Source organism: Grampus griseus (genome assembly GCF_964374135.1).
Source record: "Grampus griseus genome assembly, chromosome: 2".
NCBI lineage: Eukaryota > Metazoa > Chordata > Mammalia > Artiodactyla > Delphinidae > Grampus > Grampus griseus.
The window spans coordinates 100,016,762-100,036,076 of NC_139018.1; the positions used below are offsets into that span (position 1 = coordinate 100,016,762).

The window sequence follows — 19,315 nt, forward strand, 5'->3', positions numbered from 1 at the left end:
AGACAGTGAGTTTCTCAACTCCAGTTAAAAGCTATAATAAAATTAGATTGTCTTTTAAATATTTTCTTGGATTAAAAAAAATCATGTGTTCTAAATAATACAAAAGAGTCTCATGACTTCTGAACTTGAACAATTATTTTCAAAATAAATTTCACTGAGTTTTAAAAATTTACCCTGGGTTTTTTTTTTTTTCTTTTTTTTTTTGCAGTACACGGGCCTCTCACTGCTGTGGCCTCTCCCATTGCGGAGCACAGGCTCCGGACACGCAGGCTCAGTGGCCATGACTCATGGGCCCAGCCGCTCCGTGGCATGTGGGATCCTCCCGGACCGGGGCACGAACCCGTGTCCCCTGCATCAGCAGGCGGACTCTCACCCACTGTGCCACCAGGGAAGCCCTACCCTGGGTTTTAAAAATTAATTTCTTTTAAGTTTAAAGAGCCTAATCATGATATAGGTGATTTTTAATTACTTTGGATACATTTCAAGCACCACAGCAAACATTTCCTTCAATTTAGACCTGCCAATTTCCAGATGAATACACTGATCAGAAAATGGTCCATTTCTGCATGTCAGTCAAAATTTTACCATGGCTTATGCACAAAATTAAAAACTCTTAGCAGTTTTGACACTGCTGAGAGGAAACATACTCTATTTGAAAGAATACTCAAGAACGACTTTTGCCTTATGTTTGAAGAAACTTTCCACAATGTATAGATTACTAAATTTTCTTTCAGTCCTTTAAATCCAGTCTTCTAGTTTCTAATGTTGCTGCTCAAAGTTCAGTCATACTTCTCACTGTTGCTCTTTTGAAGGCAGTAGTCGTTTTTGTGTGGCTACTTTTGTGATTTTTATGATTTTCTTTATTGTTAGATTTCTGAAGTTTGACTAGGATGAGCATGATGTATTTTTAATTATTTACTGTGTCTTTGTGGCTTTATGCCTTTTTTATTTTTGAAATTCTCAGACTGTATCTCTTTGAATACTGCTTCTGCATCATCCACTTTCATTTCTACTACCAGAATGAAAATTATACATCTGGTAGAACAGCGGTCCCCAACCTTTTTGGCACCAGGGACCAGCTGGTCTTGTGGAAGACAATTTTTCCACAGAGGGTGAGGGGTGGGGGGAATGGTTGAGGCGGTAATGTGAGCGATGGGGAGCGGCAGGTGAAGCTTCACTCACTTGCCCGCCGCTCACCTCCCGCTGTGTGGCCTGGTTCCTAAAAGGGAGTGGGCCGGTACTGGTCCACAGCCCGGAGGTTGGGGACGCCTGTGGTAGCACTTTCCAGCACAGCCCTTATCTCTTTTAAGTTCTCTTTTGTATTTTTCTACCCTTTTGTCTCTCTATGCTTATTGTGGATATTTTCCACTAAACTGCACAGTATCTCTTCATCTGTTTCTATCTAATAAAATCTAATTAAATTCTGGATTATTAAAGTAAAACATACACCAAAGTACACAACTCTTAAGCATACAGCGTGTAGAATGATGTTGAACACCTTACTATATATATGCTTACTGGCCAAGCTCTGCTTCACTTGTTTACTCTCAGCCATACTTTTGCCATCTGCAGAAACTTCCAGGAGAAATGCAGCTACAAATGCCAGGCTCACCATTCTGGTTTCCTTCCTCTCCCATATCTTATTATTTTACTTTCTCTAGACAGTCTTCTCTGAGAGGGAGCTTTTATCTGAATCACCTAGCCTTCAATTGCTAGATAGGTCCTATATTTAAATCTTTTATCAGTGAATCAGACAAAGATATATGAAACATTTATTTCATCTTCAGAAAACATAAAAGTGTGACTGATAGCTAACAATAATTGCAGAATTAAGATCAAAAAAGACAGTTTGAGACTAGAGCAATACGAAGACATTAGCAGCAATTTTAAATCTTTTTTTTTCTTCTAAGAATTAGTAATCCCTTAGAGAATGTGATAAAAGTTGTGGACACAGAAAAATACACATGGGTACATTTGCCAAACATACATATATAATTTAATGGGCTCAAAATCTCTGGAGCTCATCCATGGGTTATATAATATTCTATAGAAGCCTTGCTCAGTTAAAGATAAAATGTAACAGCTATCAAAGTAAATTCCTAATATATTCAACTACATAAGTACAGAATGGGCATTTAGTTAGTCTGAGTTTTAATCAATAGTGTGATAGGCTGCCACTGAAAAGTAATTCTATATGAGGCAACATTAAGAAACATATTCTAGAACAATGTGGTTAATAGTCTCACTATTAGAAGTACTAAACAGTACCCTAGGGACTTCCCTGGTGGTGCAGTGGATAAGACTCCATGCTCCCAATGCAGGGGGCCTGGGTTCAGTCCTTGGTCAGGGAACTAGATCCCACATGCATGCCACAACTAAGAGTTCACATGCCACAACTAAGAAGCCCACATGCCACAATTAAGAAGACAACATGCTGCAACTAAGGAGCCGGTGCTCTGCAACTAAGGAGCCTGCCTGCCACGACTAAGACCCGGTGCAACCAAATAAATAAATAAATATTTTTTAAAAAATTAAATAAAATAAACAGTACCCTAGAGTATTACACATAATTGTGGGGGCAATATTTTGTTAAGGAATACTAAAAATCTACATTACATCTACAGAAGAGAACCAGGATGGTAAAGAAGCTTGAAATCATGTTATCTGAGGAACAAATGAAGGAATAAGGGACATTTAACTTACAGAAGGAAATGTTTAGTGGATTCATAAATATGAAGAGATGTCCTAAAGAAAAACTCAATTTATTTCTTTTTCAATCAGATAGCAGAACTAAGATAAATGCCTGGATATTACAGGGAAATTAATTTTGAAACAATAGGGAAAAAAGGATTATTCAAAGATAGGGCTGAATGAAAAAGTTCCTATGGCAGTCACTGGATGTGCTAAACCACAGCTGACCAGTCACCTTCCAGAAATACTGTAGGAAATTTATGTAGGGGCATAAAATTAAATTAGGTATCACCTAAGATTTTTCTTATAAGTAGAATTCATGAGTCTATTTTTTATAAGAGGTCATTTTAAAAATTATCTTTAGAGAAGAGGGAATTGATACTGATTTTCACCTTAAATATTAACACTGTATTTCTAAGAATATTACCTCTTTTCTCAGATGAACATATATATAGGATTTAAAGCAGTATTTCTAGTCAAAATATTAACTAAGTACAATGACATAAAGAAAGAAATCTCACTCTCAGATGCTAAGCATTACATAAAAGTTTAAAGATAAGTGAAGTAAGTCAGACAGAGAAGGACAAATATCATATATCACTTATATGCAGAATCTAAAAAAAAAATGATACAAATGAACTTATTTACAAAACAGAAACAGACTCAGAGACTCAGGGAATTAGCTTATGATTACCAGGGAGGAATGGCAGAGGGGAGGTGTAGATTGGGAGTTTGGAATTGACATGTACACACTGCTATATTTAAAATAGATAACCAAGGACCTAATGCAAAAAAAAAAAATTTTTTAAGTGGCCAAAAAGACTAAATAAATGAAATTTTTGGAAGCCAAGATACCTGTTTTCTCTTACTTGTTGCCTCATCTTTTCATCCTTTAGACTTTCATGTTTAAGTTTTGCCAATTCCATAGCTAATTTTTCTTCTTGTTCAAGCTGGAGCTCCCTCAATCTTTTGTTTTCTTCTGCCTAAATAAAAAAATAAATAACTTTAGTCATTTGTCCCCCAGAACCAGATTTTTTTTCATTAAGGTTGAATTTGTTTTATAGCAAAAAACTACAAGTACCTTCTGAGCAGTCAACTGTTTATGTTTTAAAATACAAAATATAATTTCAATAAATAATTTTTCTGAACATTTTATCTGGAAAATGTTCTGAACATTTTATCACGGAAAATTTCTGAACATTTTATCTGAATGTTTTTTTTTTCTGAACATTTTTTCATGGAAATTTTCAAACATCACCAAAAGTAAGAAGAATACTGAAACACTCCCTCAGGTAGCCATCACTCATCTTCAAAAATTATCAGTATTTTGCCAATCTTTTTTGTCTACTCTTCCACTCCACTCCCACTTTTTCCTATATATATATTTTTTTACTAGAGTATTTAAAAACAAATCCTAGATATATCATTACCATGTAAATAATTCAATATTGATCTCTACCTGACAAGAATTTCTTCTTATATAACCATACAAGTAATAAACTGAAATAAATTAACAATAATTCCTTAGTAAGGTCTAATAACTTTTCCATATTTAGATTTCCCCAGCTGTCTCGAAGATCTTTTTTTTTTGGTTTGTTCAAATCAAAATCCAAACAAGGTCCGTATATTGTATCTAGTTATGATTTCTATTAAGTCTCTTTTATTTTTTAACAGTCTCCTCACAGACTACCCCCCACCAGCACACTGATTTGTTGTGGAAATTAGGACATATGTCCCAAAGAATGTCTCACATTCTGAATTCGACTGATTGCTTCACCAGGATATCTTGTTTCTCTTTTGTATTTCCTATAAAATGGTAGAAAGATCTAGAGACTTGATTAAATTCTGTATTTAGGAAAGAATATGCACATGAAAAGATGTTCAATATCATTAGACATCAGGAAATTCAAGTTAAAACTACAATTATACATCACTACATACCTACTGGAATGGTTAAAACAAAAAGTAGCAGCAAAAACAAATGCTGGTGAGAAACAGCATTATTCACTGGGTGGGAATGTAAAATGGTATAGCTACTCTGGAAAATAGATTTTACAATACAACTCAACAGTTGTACTCTTAAGCATTTCTCCCAGAGAAATGAAAATTTATGTTTATTAAAAAAACCTGTACCCAAATGTTTACAGCAGATTTATTCAAAATACCCAACTGAAAATACCCAGACATCCTTCAACAGGTGAATGGTCAAATAAACTGTGGTATATCCATACTGTGGAATACCACTCAGCAACAAAAAAGAATGAGTATTCATACAAACTACAATCTGGATGAATCTCCAGGAATTATGCTGAGTGAAAAAATCCAATCCCAAAAGGTTACATACTGTTTGATCCTATTTATATAATGTTCTTGGAACATGTTCTATTTTAAAGCTGAAACATAATTCACACAGCATAAAATTCACATTTCACAATTCACGACTCAGCAGTTTTTTAGTACATTCACAATGTTGTGCAACCAACACCACTACCTAGTTCCAGAACTTTTTTTTTTTTAATAGACTACTATTTGGAGCAGTATTGGGTTCACAGCAAAACTGACAAGAACAGAGTTCCCAATAAACACTCTGTCCACACACATGCACAGCCCCTTATCAACATCCCACACCAGAGGGGACATTTGTTACAATCAGTAAACCTACACTGACACATCATTAACACCCAAAGTCCATAGTTTACCTTACTGTTCATTCTTGGTGTTATATATTCTATGGGTTTAAACAACTGTATGATGACATATATACCTACCATTACAATATCATACAGAGTAGTTTCACTGCCCTAAAAATCCTCTTTGTTCTGCTTATTCATCCCACCCTCTCCAAAACCCCTGGAAACCACTGAACTTTTCACTAACCGCATTGTTTTGCCTTTTCCAGAATGTCATATAGTTGAAATCATACATTATGTAGCTTTTCAGATTGGCTTCTTTCACTTTCATGTCTTTTCATGGCTTGATAGCTCATTTATTTTAGCACTGAATAATAATATTCTATTTTGTGGATTATTTATCCATTCACCTACTGAAGGACATCTTAGTTGCTTACAAGTTTCGGCAATTATGAATAAAGCTGCCATAAACATCCATGTGCAGTTTTGTGTGTGGATGTAAGTTTTTAACATTACAGAACATTTTTATCACCCGAAAAAGAAACCCCATACCTGTTAGCAGTCACTCACCATTCCACTTACCCCTCAACCACTAATCTACTTCCTATCTGTGTGAATCTGCCTATTCTAGATATTTCATTGAAAAGAAATCATACAATATGTGGCCTTTTTGTGTTTGGCTTCTTTCATTTAGCATAATGCTTTCAACGTTCACCTATGTCGCAGTACATATCAGTAATGCATAACTTTTTATGGCTGCATAATATACAATTGTACAGATATAACATATTTTGCTTATCCATTCACAAGCTGATGGGCATTTGGGTTGTTTCCACTTATCTGGCTATCATGATTAATGCTGCTATGAACATTTGTGTAAAAGTTTTTGTGTGGACATAGATTTTCAATTATCTTGGTCATATGCTTAGGAGTGTAACTGCTATGTAATATAGTAACTATGCTTAACTTTTTGAGGAACTACCAAACAGTTCTGTACAGCCACTACACCATTTTACATTTCCAGCAGCAATGTACAAGGGTTCCAACACTTATTTTCCTTTTTTTTTTCCTCCAACTGCAGCAGTCCTCGTGGGTCTGAAGTGGTTATCTCACTGTGGTTTTGATTTGCATCTCTCTAATGATTAATGATGTTGAGCATTGCTTTTTGGGCTTATTGCTCACTTGTATATCTTCTTGGGAGAAATGGCTATTGAAATCCTTTGCTCATTTTACTGATGAGTTGTACATGTAATGTTCTTTAAGTGACAAAGTTATAGAAATGGAGAACATATTAGTGATTTCTACAGTTAAGGATGAGGTAGGGATAGACAAGAAAGAGAAGGGTATGTACATAAAAGGACAAAACGTGGGATCCTTGTGATCATGGAACTCCTCTGGATCTTGGCTATGGTATTATATATACAAAGCTACACGTGTTATAAACTGTATAGAACTAAACACACACACACACACACACACACACACACACACACACAAATAAAACTGAGGAAATCTGAACAAGACTGGTGAATTGCATCACTGTTGATATCTTGTTTGTGATATTGTACTATACTTTTGCAAGATGTACCATTGGGAGAAATTGGGTACAGGATATATAGGAACTTTATGTATTTTTCTTACAACTTCATATGAATCTATAATTATCTCAATAAAAATTTCAATGAACAAAAAGCAACAGCAAGTACTGCTGTGGACACAAAGCCATTGGAATTCTTATACATTACTTGAGGAAATGCAAAGTAGTGCAGTAACTCTGGAAAATGATTTGGCAGTTTCTTATAAAATGAAACTTACGCATACCATATGACCCAACCATCCTACTATCAGATATCTATCCAAGAGAAATGAAAATTTATGTTCATAAAAAAGTTTGTATTCAGTTTTATTCACATTTGCCCAAAACTGTAAACAACTCAAATTTACTTCATACTGTGAATGGATAAACAAACTGTGGTACCTCCATATAACAGAATACTACTATACCATTCAGCAATTAAAATGAATGATTCATGCAACAACACAAAATCTTAAATTTGTTTTGCTAAGTGAAAGAAGTAGACCCAAAAGGTGACATATTACATAATTCCATTTATATGATACTATGGAAAAGATAAACCTATTGGACAAAAAAGAAATCAATTGTTTCCAGGAATTGGGGGGTGGTGTGAGTGGTTGACTATAAAGGGGAAGCATGAGGGGACTTTTGGTGTGATGGATTGCTTTGTATGACATTGTGATGGTGGAAACAGTAATCTGCATTTGCTAAAATCCATAGAACTGTACATAACAAAGAACGAATTTTATAATATGTAAATTTTAAATGAAATCAACTAGTACATCCATGCTGTGTACTACTACTTAATAATAAAAAGGAATCAACTGTTGACACATCCGACAACATGGATGAATCTCAAGAGCATTATGTGGAGTGAAAAAAGCCTATTCTAAAGGTTACAGACAAAAAAAAAATGGTTCTGAAGAACTTAGGGGCAGGACAGGAATAAAGACACAGACGTAGAGAATGGACTTGAGGACACAGGGAGGGGGAAGGGTAAGCTGGGACGAAGTGAGAGAGTGGCATGGACATATATACACTACCAAATGTAAAATAGCTAGCTAGTGGGAAACAGCCGCATAGCACAGGGAGATCAGCTTGATGCTTTGTGACCACCTAAAGAGGTGGGATAGGGAGGGTGGGAGGGAGACGCAAGAGGGAGGAGGTATGGGGATACATGTGTATGTATAGCTGATTCACTTTGTTATAAAGCAGAAACTAACACCATTGTAATGCAATTGTAAAGCAATTATACTCCAATAAAGATGTTTAAAAAAATAAATAAAGGTTATAGACGTATGATTCCACATATGTATGGAATCACATGCAGGACTGTTTATATAACATCTTTTTTAAAAAATAAGATTCTTGAAATAACAAAATTATAGAGATGGAGAACAAATTAGTGATTGCCAGTCATTGTGGGGTTTGAAGGAAGTGTGTGACAATAATGGGGTAGGTAGCATGAATAAGGTCTTGGTGGTGATGGAATAGTTCTGTATCTTTTTTTTTTTTTTTGGCTGTACGCGGGCCTCTCACTGTTGTGACCTCTCCCATTGCGGAGCACAGGCTCCGGATGCGCAGGCTCAGCGGCCATGGCTCACGGGCCCAGCCGCTCCGCAGCATGTGGGATCTTCCCGGACCGGGGCACGAACCCGTGTCCCCTGCATCAGCAGGCGGACTCTCAACCACTGCACCACCAGGGAAGCCCTAGTTCTGTATCTTGAATGAGGTGGTGGTTGCATAAATCTACACATGTAATAAAATGACACAGAAATATATACGCATAACATAGCAATGACATTTTACAGGGTTGATATCATATTACAGTTGTGTAAGATATAACCGTTGGGGGAAACTGCCCAAGGGCACAGTGGACCTCTCTGCACTATCTTTGCACCTTCCCAAGGATATGTAATTATTTCAACATTAGAAAAAAAAGAAATCAATCAGATTGATTGAGGACAATCAATCAGACTGGGGAGGACAATGGAATGCAGACTATAACAAATTAACTGTATTAAAAATCAGTCAAAAAAACCAACCAAACAAAAATCAATCAAATAACCACAATGGAGGAGATAGGCAGGAGTGGACATAAGTAACTTTGGAAAAAAGTTTGACTAGATATTGCAAGGCTAAAGACACAAAGAACTGTACCTAAGTCTGTATTGTAGTTAGTAAATTTGTTGTTCACAAGGGTGCAGGTTAGCAATTCTGAAGCTATTTGTATTCTAGGGTTGAAAGAATAAATAAATATACTGTAGATAATGAGAGCCAGCTTTCTTTTTGTTGGGAGAATGCAATTACAAATAAGGAAAGGAGAAAGACTAAAATGACCCCTGTGGTGGCAGATTGGAGTCAGCAGTACCAACTCAGGCTCATGGGTTTTTTAATTAATAAATACATGCAGATAGACACACAAATGTAAACACAGATGTGTGTGTATGGTTATTTTCTAGTTTGTTTTCTAGTTCTTTCCACCTAGAGGGAGTAGAGCAGTAAAACCCCAGTAATAATGAACACGTCCATCATTCAGACCTTGGTTTCTAAATACCATTTTCCAATAAAAGGAACCAAGTCTTCTTAGAGAACTGGTTGATTCCAAGGCAAGGGAAGAATAAGCTGAGCCTGGAACATCTTGTGGTACCAGAAAGCAAGTAAACTGCATGTGTAGAGAGGGTCACGTGGCAGGGAATGTCAGCAACCTCTGGGAGATGAAAACTTCAGGCTTACAACTACAAGAACATGAACTCTGCTGACAACTTAAACGGGCCAAGAAGAGGCCCCAAGATCCAGATGAGAATGCATCCCAGGCAACACCTTGATTTCAGCCTTGTGAGACCAAGCAGACAATCCAGCTACACCATGCCTGGACTTCTGACCTACAGAAATTGTGAGGTAATAAATGGATATTGTTTTAAGCCACTAAGTTTGTGGAAGTTTGTTACACAGCAACAGAAAACTAATATAACAAATGAACTATAGTCTTCAAAATTGTCAAGGTCATGAAAGAAAAAAAAAGGGAGGAACTCACAGAATGGAGGAGACTTAGAGGAGACTAAGGACACCTGACAACTAAATGCAATTTGTGATACTGGAACAACAACAACAACAACAAAAAGGTGTTAGTGGAAAAACTGATGAAATCTGAATAAATCTCACAGTTTAGTTAATAGTATTGTGGCAAGGCTAATTTCTTCATTTTGATAATTATTCTATGATTATGTTAGCGGTGACATAAAGGGAAGTCAGGTCAAGGGTATTATTTTTGCAACTATTCTGTAAAACTAAACTTATCTCAAAAAGTTAAAAATATGCATATGCCCAAGTTCTATCTGCTGAAAAGACCTGGAACCAATATAATAAGCATATCTAACACCCAAGAGTAATAAGCATACCTAAAACCAAAATTGTCTCCACTAAATGATAATAGAACTCCTTGGTACAATGGCCAATACCAGGTATGAAGCAAGAAATTTACAAGATGAACCTTGTATTAGGGTTTTCGAGAGAAACAGAAACAATATAATAAGGAATCAGCTCAAGCAATTATGGAAGCAGGCAAGTCCCAAGATCTGCAGGGTGAGTTGGAAAGCTGGAGACAGAAGCCAGCCAATAGTTTAGTTCCAGTCTAAGGTCAAAGGCCTGAGAGCCACTGGTGTAGTTCCCGCCTGAAGGCTGGCAGGCTTGAGACTCAGTAAGAATTGTTTCAGTTCAAAATCTGCTTTACTCGGGCTTCCCTGGTGGCGCAGTGGTTGAGAGTCCGCCTGCCGATGCAGGGGACACAGGTTCATGCCCCAGTCCGGGAGGGTCCCACATGCTGCGGAGCGGCTGGGCCCGTGAGCCATGGCCGCTGAGCCTGCGCATCTGGAGCCTGTGCTCCGCAACGGGAGAGGCCACAACAGTGAGAGCCCCGCATACAGAAAAAAAAAAAAATCTGCTTTACTCAGTCTATTAATTTAAATGCTAATCTCATCCAAAAACACCCAAAATAATGGCTGACCAAATATCTGGGCACCCCCCAGCCCAGTCAAGCTGGCACGTAAAATTAACCATCCCTAGCCTGTAACACTGTATTCTGACAAAAAGCAAGAAAGCTACCACAAATAAAGGGAGCCTTGTCAAAAGGACACAGAAGCAATAAAAGGGCATCCACTGGCCAAATGTAGGACAATCTGAGCATGAAAAAGAATAATAAATACAATTAATTCAAGTATATAAAGGCCCATGACTCCAAAAAAAAAATTTTTTTTAAGGGAAAAAGTCCAAAGCTCAAGAAAATAAAATTTTAAAAAGCAACATAGGCATACACCAATGGAAGTGACTAGGGCATCAGTTCTTACTCTGAAAATTATTTATCTCCCTTTCCAGTAAAAACTATATCTCAGGGTACCAAATTACGCTAGTTGATGAGGGAAAGTTCTTTACAGAGGAATTGCAGCTAATTAAATGTGAAAGGAACAACAAAATTAGAAAATCAGTGTTTTGCAACCCCTAATAATGAAAAAGATTTATTGGTGAAACCAAAGATTAAAGTTTGATGGGGATCTTTACAATGGAGGAACCAGGCTGTCTCATTAAACCCACTAATCAACATTAGCATCAACATCAGCACCAGTATGTGCCTGCTGGTGGGATAAGATAACAAGGATAGCACTGCCATGGAGTCACAGCCAAAAGAGTTGTACCTAAATCTAATCCTGCCCTTAGGGCTAACTTCCATTTAGAGGAAATATAAGAGATAGCGGAACAAAGTAAAGGAACCACTGAGGAAGCAAATAGATAAATTCAGAAAGTGGGATATCCTATTAAACAACTGGCCTAGCTTCTTTAACAAGTTAAAAACATGAAGTTAACAAAAAAAGCACAGGGAAGGGTTGTTTTAGATTAAAAGGGACCTGACATAACCAAATACACTGGATAAACCTTGTTTGGATCTGATTAAAACAAACCAACTCTAAAAGCAGTCTTCTGACACAATCATAGAAATTTGATTATGGAATGGTATTAAATGATACCTTGAATTTATTGATAATTCTATCAGGTAAGATAATGGCACTATGCTGCTGCTATATAAAAATAAATCCATATTTTGTAAGATGTATACTGAAGTATACGAGAGAGTTGATATGATATCTGGGATTTTCTTTAAAATTAAAGAAAAATAAGAATAAAAAGAATAGGCAAAAAAATCTAATCCCCAAGGATCTTCTTGCTCAGGGTTAGAAAGTCATGTCTAAGCTTCTGGAATTTGAAACTCAGAAGGATGAATACCACTTTTAAAACTTGGTTTTGCCATTCCCCACAATATATTACAAAATGTTGAACATACAGCAGACACTCAAAAAATACTGAAATATCAGAACATCTTTTTCACATTTATGAGAACTCATTTCTTTTCTCGGTGGTTTCCCTTTTTCTACCTCCCTCATCCCTTAAAATATGCACTGAAAAATTGTCTCCACACTTTAGTAGTTACATACCTACGTATTATACCTGAATTTTTCAAGGCAGTATTTCAAAAATCAAAAATACAAGTAAATTCATAGCTAATAAATAAGTGTTCATTTTCTACCGCTTAATGTACATGTTTAATCTCAATAAATTCAAAAAAGGTATTCTTAAATTTTTGTCTTTAGAATTTTAGGGAAAGCAACAGAATTATACTTATGTGAACAAAACTGTGGAAGTTAGTAATTATGAATTTCATATTTATGAAAAAAAAAAACCTGAGTGCTTACTCTTCCAGGCACTATTCTAAGGGCTTTGCCTGTATTAACTGATTAATTACTAAAACAATCCTATGAAGTAGGTACTATTATTCTTCTCACTTTCTAGATGGGACAGAGAAAGTAAAAGCAAACTACCCAAGGTTCCACAGCTAACATATAGTAGTACTAGGACTCAAAGATACACAGTCCAGCTCCAAAACCCCAGCTCTTTCCCACTATACTGGGCTGACTCACTGGGAGGCATCCTTTGCCTGATACTTAGTCTCTCTACTCAATTCCAGTTGGCTTTCATTGTTTCCAAAGAGAAAATGAAGGAAAAAAATGATGTAAAAATGGATAGTAAAACTTACCTTTTGAATGGCCTCTTCCATATCCAACTCAAATTGTTCATTCTGTAATAATCGGAGGAACCTTTTGCGCTCAGCCCGGTCATCATTCTCATTCTGCACCATTTGGTCCCTGATTTGATTCTGCAGCCTTTGTAGTGCCTCGACATGCACTTGTTTGCAATAGTTTACATCTACTAATTTCTGATGCCTTTCACTAGAGCTCAGAGTTCTCCTTCTGGAAGCCTAAAATGGGGGGGGGGAGGGGGAAAGCATACATTAGTGCTCCAGGATTTAATTTTTTTTAATATATTGATGTAGCCCCAGAAACAAATGAAATGAAGATAGTTAACAGTAAAAAACGAAAGGCTTTAGGCTTCCTTCCTAAATTCAAAGAAATATATCATAATAAAAAAGCAAATGTGGTAGGTAACTACATGATATATCAATGAAGCAGGTACTATTAGTGTTCCCCATCTTATATATGAGGCATGAAAATTAAAGCAACTTGACCCAAGTTTCCTCAGCTAATAAACAGTCATACTAGAATTCAAAGACGTGCAGCTGAGCTCTATAGACCCAGCTCTTTACCACTACGGAGGGAATTCCTACTCATTCCACCCTCTACCCCTTCCCATTTGGCTGTAAAGTGAGGTTCAAAAGCTGGTCATGTCAACCTGGAAGAAATGGACAAATTCTTAGAAAAGCACAACCTTCCCAGACTGAACCAGGAAGAAATAGAAAATATAAACAGACCAGTCACAAGCACTGAAATTGAAACTGTGATTAAAAATCTTCCAACAAACAAAAGCCCAGGACCAGATGGCATCACAGGTGAATTTTATTAAACATTTAGAGACGAGCCAACACCTATCCTTCTCAAACTCTTCCAAAATATAGCAGAGGGAGGAACACTCCCAAACTCATTCTAGGAAGCCACCATCACACTGATACCAAAACCAGACAAAGATGTCACAAGGAAAGAAAACTACAGGCCAATATCACTGATGAACAGAGATGCAAAAAACCTCCACAAAATACTAGCAAACAGAATCCAACAGCACATTAAAAGGATCATACACCATGATCAAGTGGGGTTTATTCCAGGAGTGCAAGGATTCTTCAATATATGCAAATCAATCAATGTGATAAACCATTTTAACAAATTGAAGGATAAAAACCATATGGTAATCTCAATAGATGCAGAAAAATCTTTCGACAAAATTCAACACCCATTTATGATAAAAACCCTCCAGAAAGTAGGCATAGAGGGAACTTACCTCAACATAATAAAGGCCATATATGACAAACCCACAGCCAGCATCATTCCCAATAGTGAAAAACTGAAAACATTTCCACTAAGATCAGGAACAAGACAAGGTTGCCCACTCTCACTGCTATTATTCAACATAATTTTGGAAGTTTTAGCCACACCAATCAGAGAAGAAAAAGAAATAAAAGGAATACAAATCAGAAAAGAAGCAAAACTGTCACTGTTTGCAGATGACATGATACTATACATAGAGAATCCTAAAGATGCTACCAGAAAACTACTAGAGCTAATCAATGAATTTGGTAAAGGAGCAGGATACAAAATTAATGCACAGAAATCTCTTGCATTCCTATACACTAATGATGAAAAATCTGAAAGAGAAATTAAGGAAACACTCCCATTTACCACTGCAACAAAACAAATAAAATACCTAGGAATAAACCTACCTAAGAAGACAAAAGACCTGTATGCAGCAAACTGTAAGACACTGATGAAAGAAACTAAAGATAATACAAACAGATGGAGAGATATACCATGTTCTTGGATTGGAAGAAACAATAATGTGAAAATGACTATATTATCCAAAGCAATACACAGATTCAATGCAATCCCTATCAAATTACCAATGGCATTTTTTACAGAACTAGAACAAAAAATCTTAAAATTTGTTTGGAGACACAAAAGACCCCGAATAGCCAAAGCAATCTTGAGAAAGAAAAACGGAGCTGGAGGAATCAGACTCCCTGACTTCAGACTATACCACGAAGCTACAGTAATCGAGACAATATGATACTGGCAGAAAAACAAAAATATAGATCAATGGAACAGGATAGAAAGCCCAGAGATAAACCCACGCACCTTTGGTCAACTAATCTATGACAAAGGAGGCAAGGATATACAACGGAGAAAAGACAGTCTTCAATAAATGGTGCTGCAGCTACATGTAGAAGGATGAAATTAGAACACTCCCTAACACCATACACAAAAATAAACTCAAAATGGATTAAACACCTAAACGTAAGACTGGACACTATAAAACTCTTAGAGGAAAACATAGGAAGAACACTCTTTGACATAAATCACAGCAAGATCTTTTTTGACTCACCTCCTAGAGTAATGGAAATAAAAACAAAAATAAACAAATGAAACCTAATGAAACTTAAAAGCTTTTGCAAAGGAAAGGAAACTACAAACAAAACGAAAAGACAACCCTCAGAATGGGAGAAAATGTTTGCAAATGAATCAACAGACAAAGGATTAATCTCCAAAATATATAAACAGCTCATGCAGCTCAATATGAAAAAAACAAACAACCCAAACCAAAAACGGGCAGAAGACCTAAATAGACATTTCTCCAAAGAAGATATACAGATTGCCAACAAACACATGAAAGGATGCTCAACATCACTAATCATTAGAGAAATGGAGATCAAAACCACAATGAGGTATCACCTCACACCAGTCAGAATGGCCATCATCAAAAAATCTACAAACAATAGATCCTGGAGAGGGTGTGGAGAAAAGGGAACCCTCTTGCACTGTTGGTGGGAATGTAAATTGATACAGCCACTATGGAGAACAGTATGGAGGTTCCTTAAAAAAACTAAAAATAGAACTACCATAGGACCCAGCAATCCCACTACTGGGCATATACCCTGAGAAAACCATAATTCAAAAAGAGTTCATGTACCACAATGTTCATAGCAGCACTATTTACAATAGCCAGGACATGGAAGCAACCTAAGTGTCCATCGACAGATGAATCGATAAAGAAGATGTGGCACATATATACAATTGAATATTACTCTGCCATTAAAAGAAATGAAATTATTTGTAGTGAGGAGGTTGAACCTAGAGTCTGTCATACGGAGTGAAGTAAGTCAGAAAGAGAAAGACAAATACCATATGCTAACACATATATATGGAATCTTAAAAAAAAAAATGGTTCTGAAGAACCTAGGGGCAGGACAGGAATGAAGATGCAGACGTAGAGAATGGACTTGAGGACACGGGGAGGGGGAAGGGTAAGCTGGGACGAAATGAGAGAGTGGCATGGACTTATATACGCTACCAAAAGTAAAACAGATAGCTAGTGGGAAGCAGCTGCATAGCACAGGGAGATCAGCTCAGTGCTTTGTGACCACCTGGAGGGGTGGGATAGGGAGGGTGGGAGGGAGATGCAAGAGGGAGGGGATATGGGGATATATGTATACACAGCTGATTCACTTTGTTATACAGCAGAAACTAACACAACACTGTAAAGCAATTATACTCCAATAAAGATGTTTTTAAAAAGGTCACGTTTTTCCAATATACATTTAATAGGTCAACCCGCTGCTATTTATTCATTCGCTCTCTCCTGGACCTTCATTTCCACTCATTTGTTCAGCGGTTCTTAAACATTTCCCAAATTTCCACTTGTGTGGGAAGTAAGATTTTTACCGGGCAGATTAAATATACTGTGGAGAAATGCGAAAAAAGGCTGGAAGCCACCAGGAGCGTCCCTTAAATAACAGCACCTGAGGTCTCTGAAAAAAATACGAGTTTCCCACTTTATTCTCAGATTGGGCACTTCAAATCCTTTTTTAGAAGCAGGCTGGCTCTGAACTAGAATTAAATCAATAGACAACCAAGTAGTCCCTTAAATAATAGCACCTGAGGTCTCTGAAAGCAAATACGAGTTTCCCACTTTATTCTCAGATTGGGCACTTCAAATCCATTTTTAGAAGCAGGCTGGCTCTGAACTAGAATTAAATCAATAGACAACCAACTAGTTTTGAGACCCCCCGACAGGCTCACCATCTCGGCCGACGAAACTCCCCCTCGCTCGCTCTGGCGGCCACCAACTCAGGCGGTTTACCAAGACGCCAGCAGAGCTCTCCGGTTTTGATACGGTTTCCCGGCAACTGCCGGCGCAGCGCGCCAGCCACCCGCGAAGGCCGCCGTCTCCCATTGGGCGCAGCCCTATCCAATGAGCGCTGAGCTTCTTGGGAGGCTTGGCAGGGCGGCTACTTCCGTAAGTTTTTTTGGTTTGTTTTTGTTTTTACATAAATTTTAAGGAGATGGGGTGGGGAAGTATAAATGTGTCCTGAGGCAGGCCCTTTGCAGTCTGTTAGGAGCCAAGATTTCCCTCAGCCACTATCTGTCGGTTTGGTGGAGTTGGGAGCCAAGTTGAGGTGTGGAAACTGTTTACAGAGAAATACGGCAAACTCCTAAGACATGAGGCCAAAGTCACTTTCCGTGCACAGTACTTACTGCACCGTCAATGCATGTTCTGCAGGGTTGATGACGGCATTCGTTTCAGCAGTGGGAGGCACGGTCACGGTCTCCCTAGCTGAGTAACTGTGCACTGTGGAGGACCCAAAGAAGCTATTGGTAAATTGAGGGAATAAAATATATGGGCCACATGGATCTTATTCTATGTAATACAAGGTCCAGGTACCAATGAGAGAGCAGACAGATGATGGCAGGATTTTGGTTAGGTTTATTTTATTGGCAAGTTACACACTGAAGTCCATTTTAAATGGAAGAACTTAAGAACAGGAATGGGTCAGAGAAATTAGTCAAATATATTGATTTTAGAGATGACATATTTAGAGAACTCTTGTCCAAACTAAAAAAAAAAAATTGTTAAGGTAGTTAGCATGTGAACTTGGCTTAGTTGGGGCTAATTTGAAGTCCATCTTGTGTAGCAATATGTCTGCTTAAAGATTAATTAAAAATAGGACTTATGGTTTCAGCTTCAAAATATAAAAAAACTTGGAAGTTATCACTTCCCCCCTTACTACCAGATAAAGCTGGATAAACTCGAAACTAATGACTTTTCTTGCATTCATCATAAAACTGAGGTCACAGGGCAACCCATCACCCTGAAATATGGGGAGAGGTAAATCCAGAGAGTCACAGTCAAAACCTCCTTACATGGAGCAGAAGCCCCTGAAGCCATGAATTAGGAATAATTAAATGGTAATTTTGATGGATTGCTGGAGACTGAGTATGGACTAGAATCAGTGAAACTAGTGGGGGCTGCCATGTTAGGGAGACCTCCACACTTCTCTGGGTTTTGTCTCCAGGAATCTCACCAGGTTCTCACAATGAAGAACCGAAAAAGATCACCCATGGTCATGGCAGGAGGCTGAGAAGAAGAATCATTATGTCCAGAGCCTTCTCCACAATAAAGGCCTACTTTACAGAGGAAAAGATTTTACCAGAGCCTTCTTCTAGCTGGGGCAAGGACATTTCTCTGCCTCCAGCCTTTCTGTCTCACCTAAGTGGACAAAGGGGATCTAAGAAATATGCGTGAAGGTCCCAGCCCAGGGACACAGCTCTACCAAAAGACTTAACCATAAAATGCTTCCCCTTTCCCACACTTTATCACCACACCAACAATGCTCCAGTGTAATAACAGTTGATTACAGCTGGAAGTCCTTCAAAACACACTCTAACAAGGAATTCTTAGGGAATCCAAAGACAACAGGAGATAAAAACAAAAACAGAGGAATCTGAAGCCTCTGGAACCTACAGCTACAGCAAACATTAAACACAGCTTAACTCCTAGCCATATAATAAAAAAAAACCTCACACTAAAGCCCTGTTTACCTCAGTTCCCGTTACCCAATATACCGTGTCCACCTTTCAACAACAAATTACAAGGCTAAAGGCAGATTGTTAAGAGGCAAGGGAAAGCACAGTCTGAAAAGCAAAGTAAGCATCAGAACTAGACTCAGCTCTCACACACATGTGGAATCAAACAGGAATTTAAAATAACTATGATTAATATACTAAGGCATCTGACAGACAATATGGACCACATACAAGAACAAAAGAGTAATTTAAGCAGAGACATGGAAATGGAAGAATCCAAAGGAAATTCTAGAAATCAAAAACACTGTAACAAATGAGAAATGCCTTTAATAGGATATCAGAAGACTGGACACCACTGAAGAGAGAATCAGTGAGCTTGAAGATATGTCAATAAAAACCTCCCAAACTGAAATGCAAAGAGAATAATAGCAAATAGATAACCCTAATGGGCTTTTAAACCTCACCTTAGACTCAAATTGCTTTCTAACATCAGAAGGGAC

The 19,315-nt window shown here is 37.5% G+C and overlaps 1 protein-coding gene across 1 annotated transcript in view; it reads right to left on the reverse strand.

Annotated features, from left to right (window-relative positions):
• The window catches only part of MNS1 (meiosis specific nuclear structural 1), a 55,539-nt gene extending 38,415 nt beyond the window's left edge, over positions 1 to 17,124 (reverse strand). The window contains exons 1-3 of the mRNA XM_082647490.1: positions 17,031 to 17,124; positions 12,983 to 13,204; positions 3,547 to 3,674 (exon numbers count right to left, since the gene is read on the reverse strand). Coding sequence (XP_082503616.1) covers positions 3,547 to 3,674; positions 12,983 to 13,204; positions 17,031 to 17,033 — 353 coding nt within the window. The 5' untranslated portion in view covers positions 17,034 to 17,124. The remainder of the gene's footprint in view (positions 1 to 3,546; positions 3,675 to 12,982; positions 13,205 to 17,030) is intronic.
• Positions 17,125 to 19,315: the final 2,191 nt, after the last annotated feature.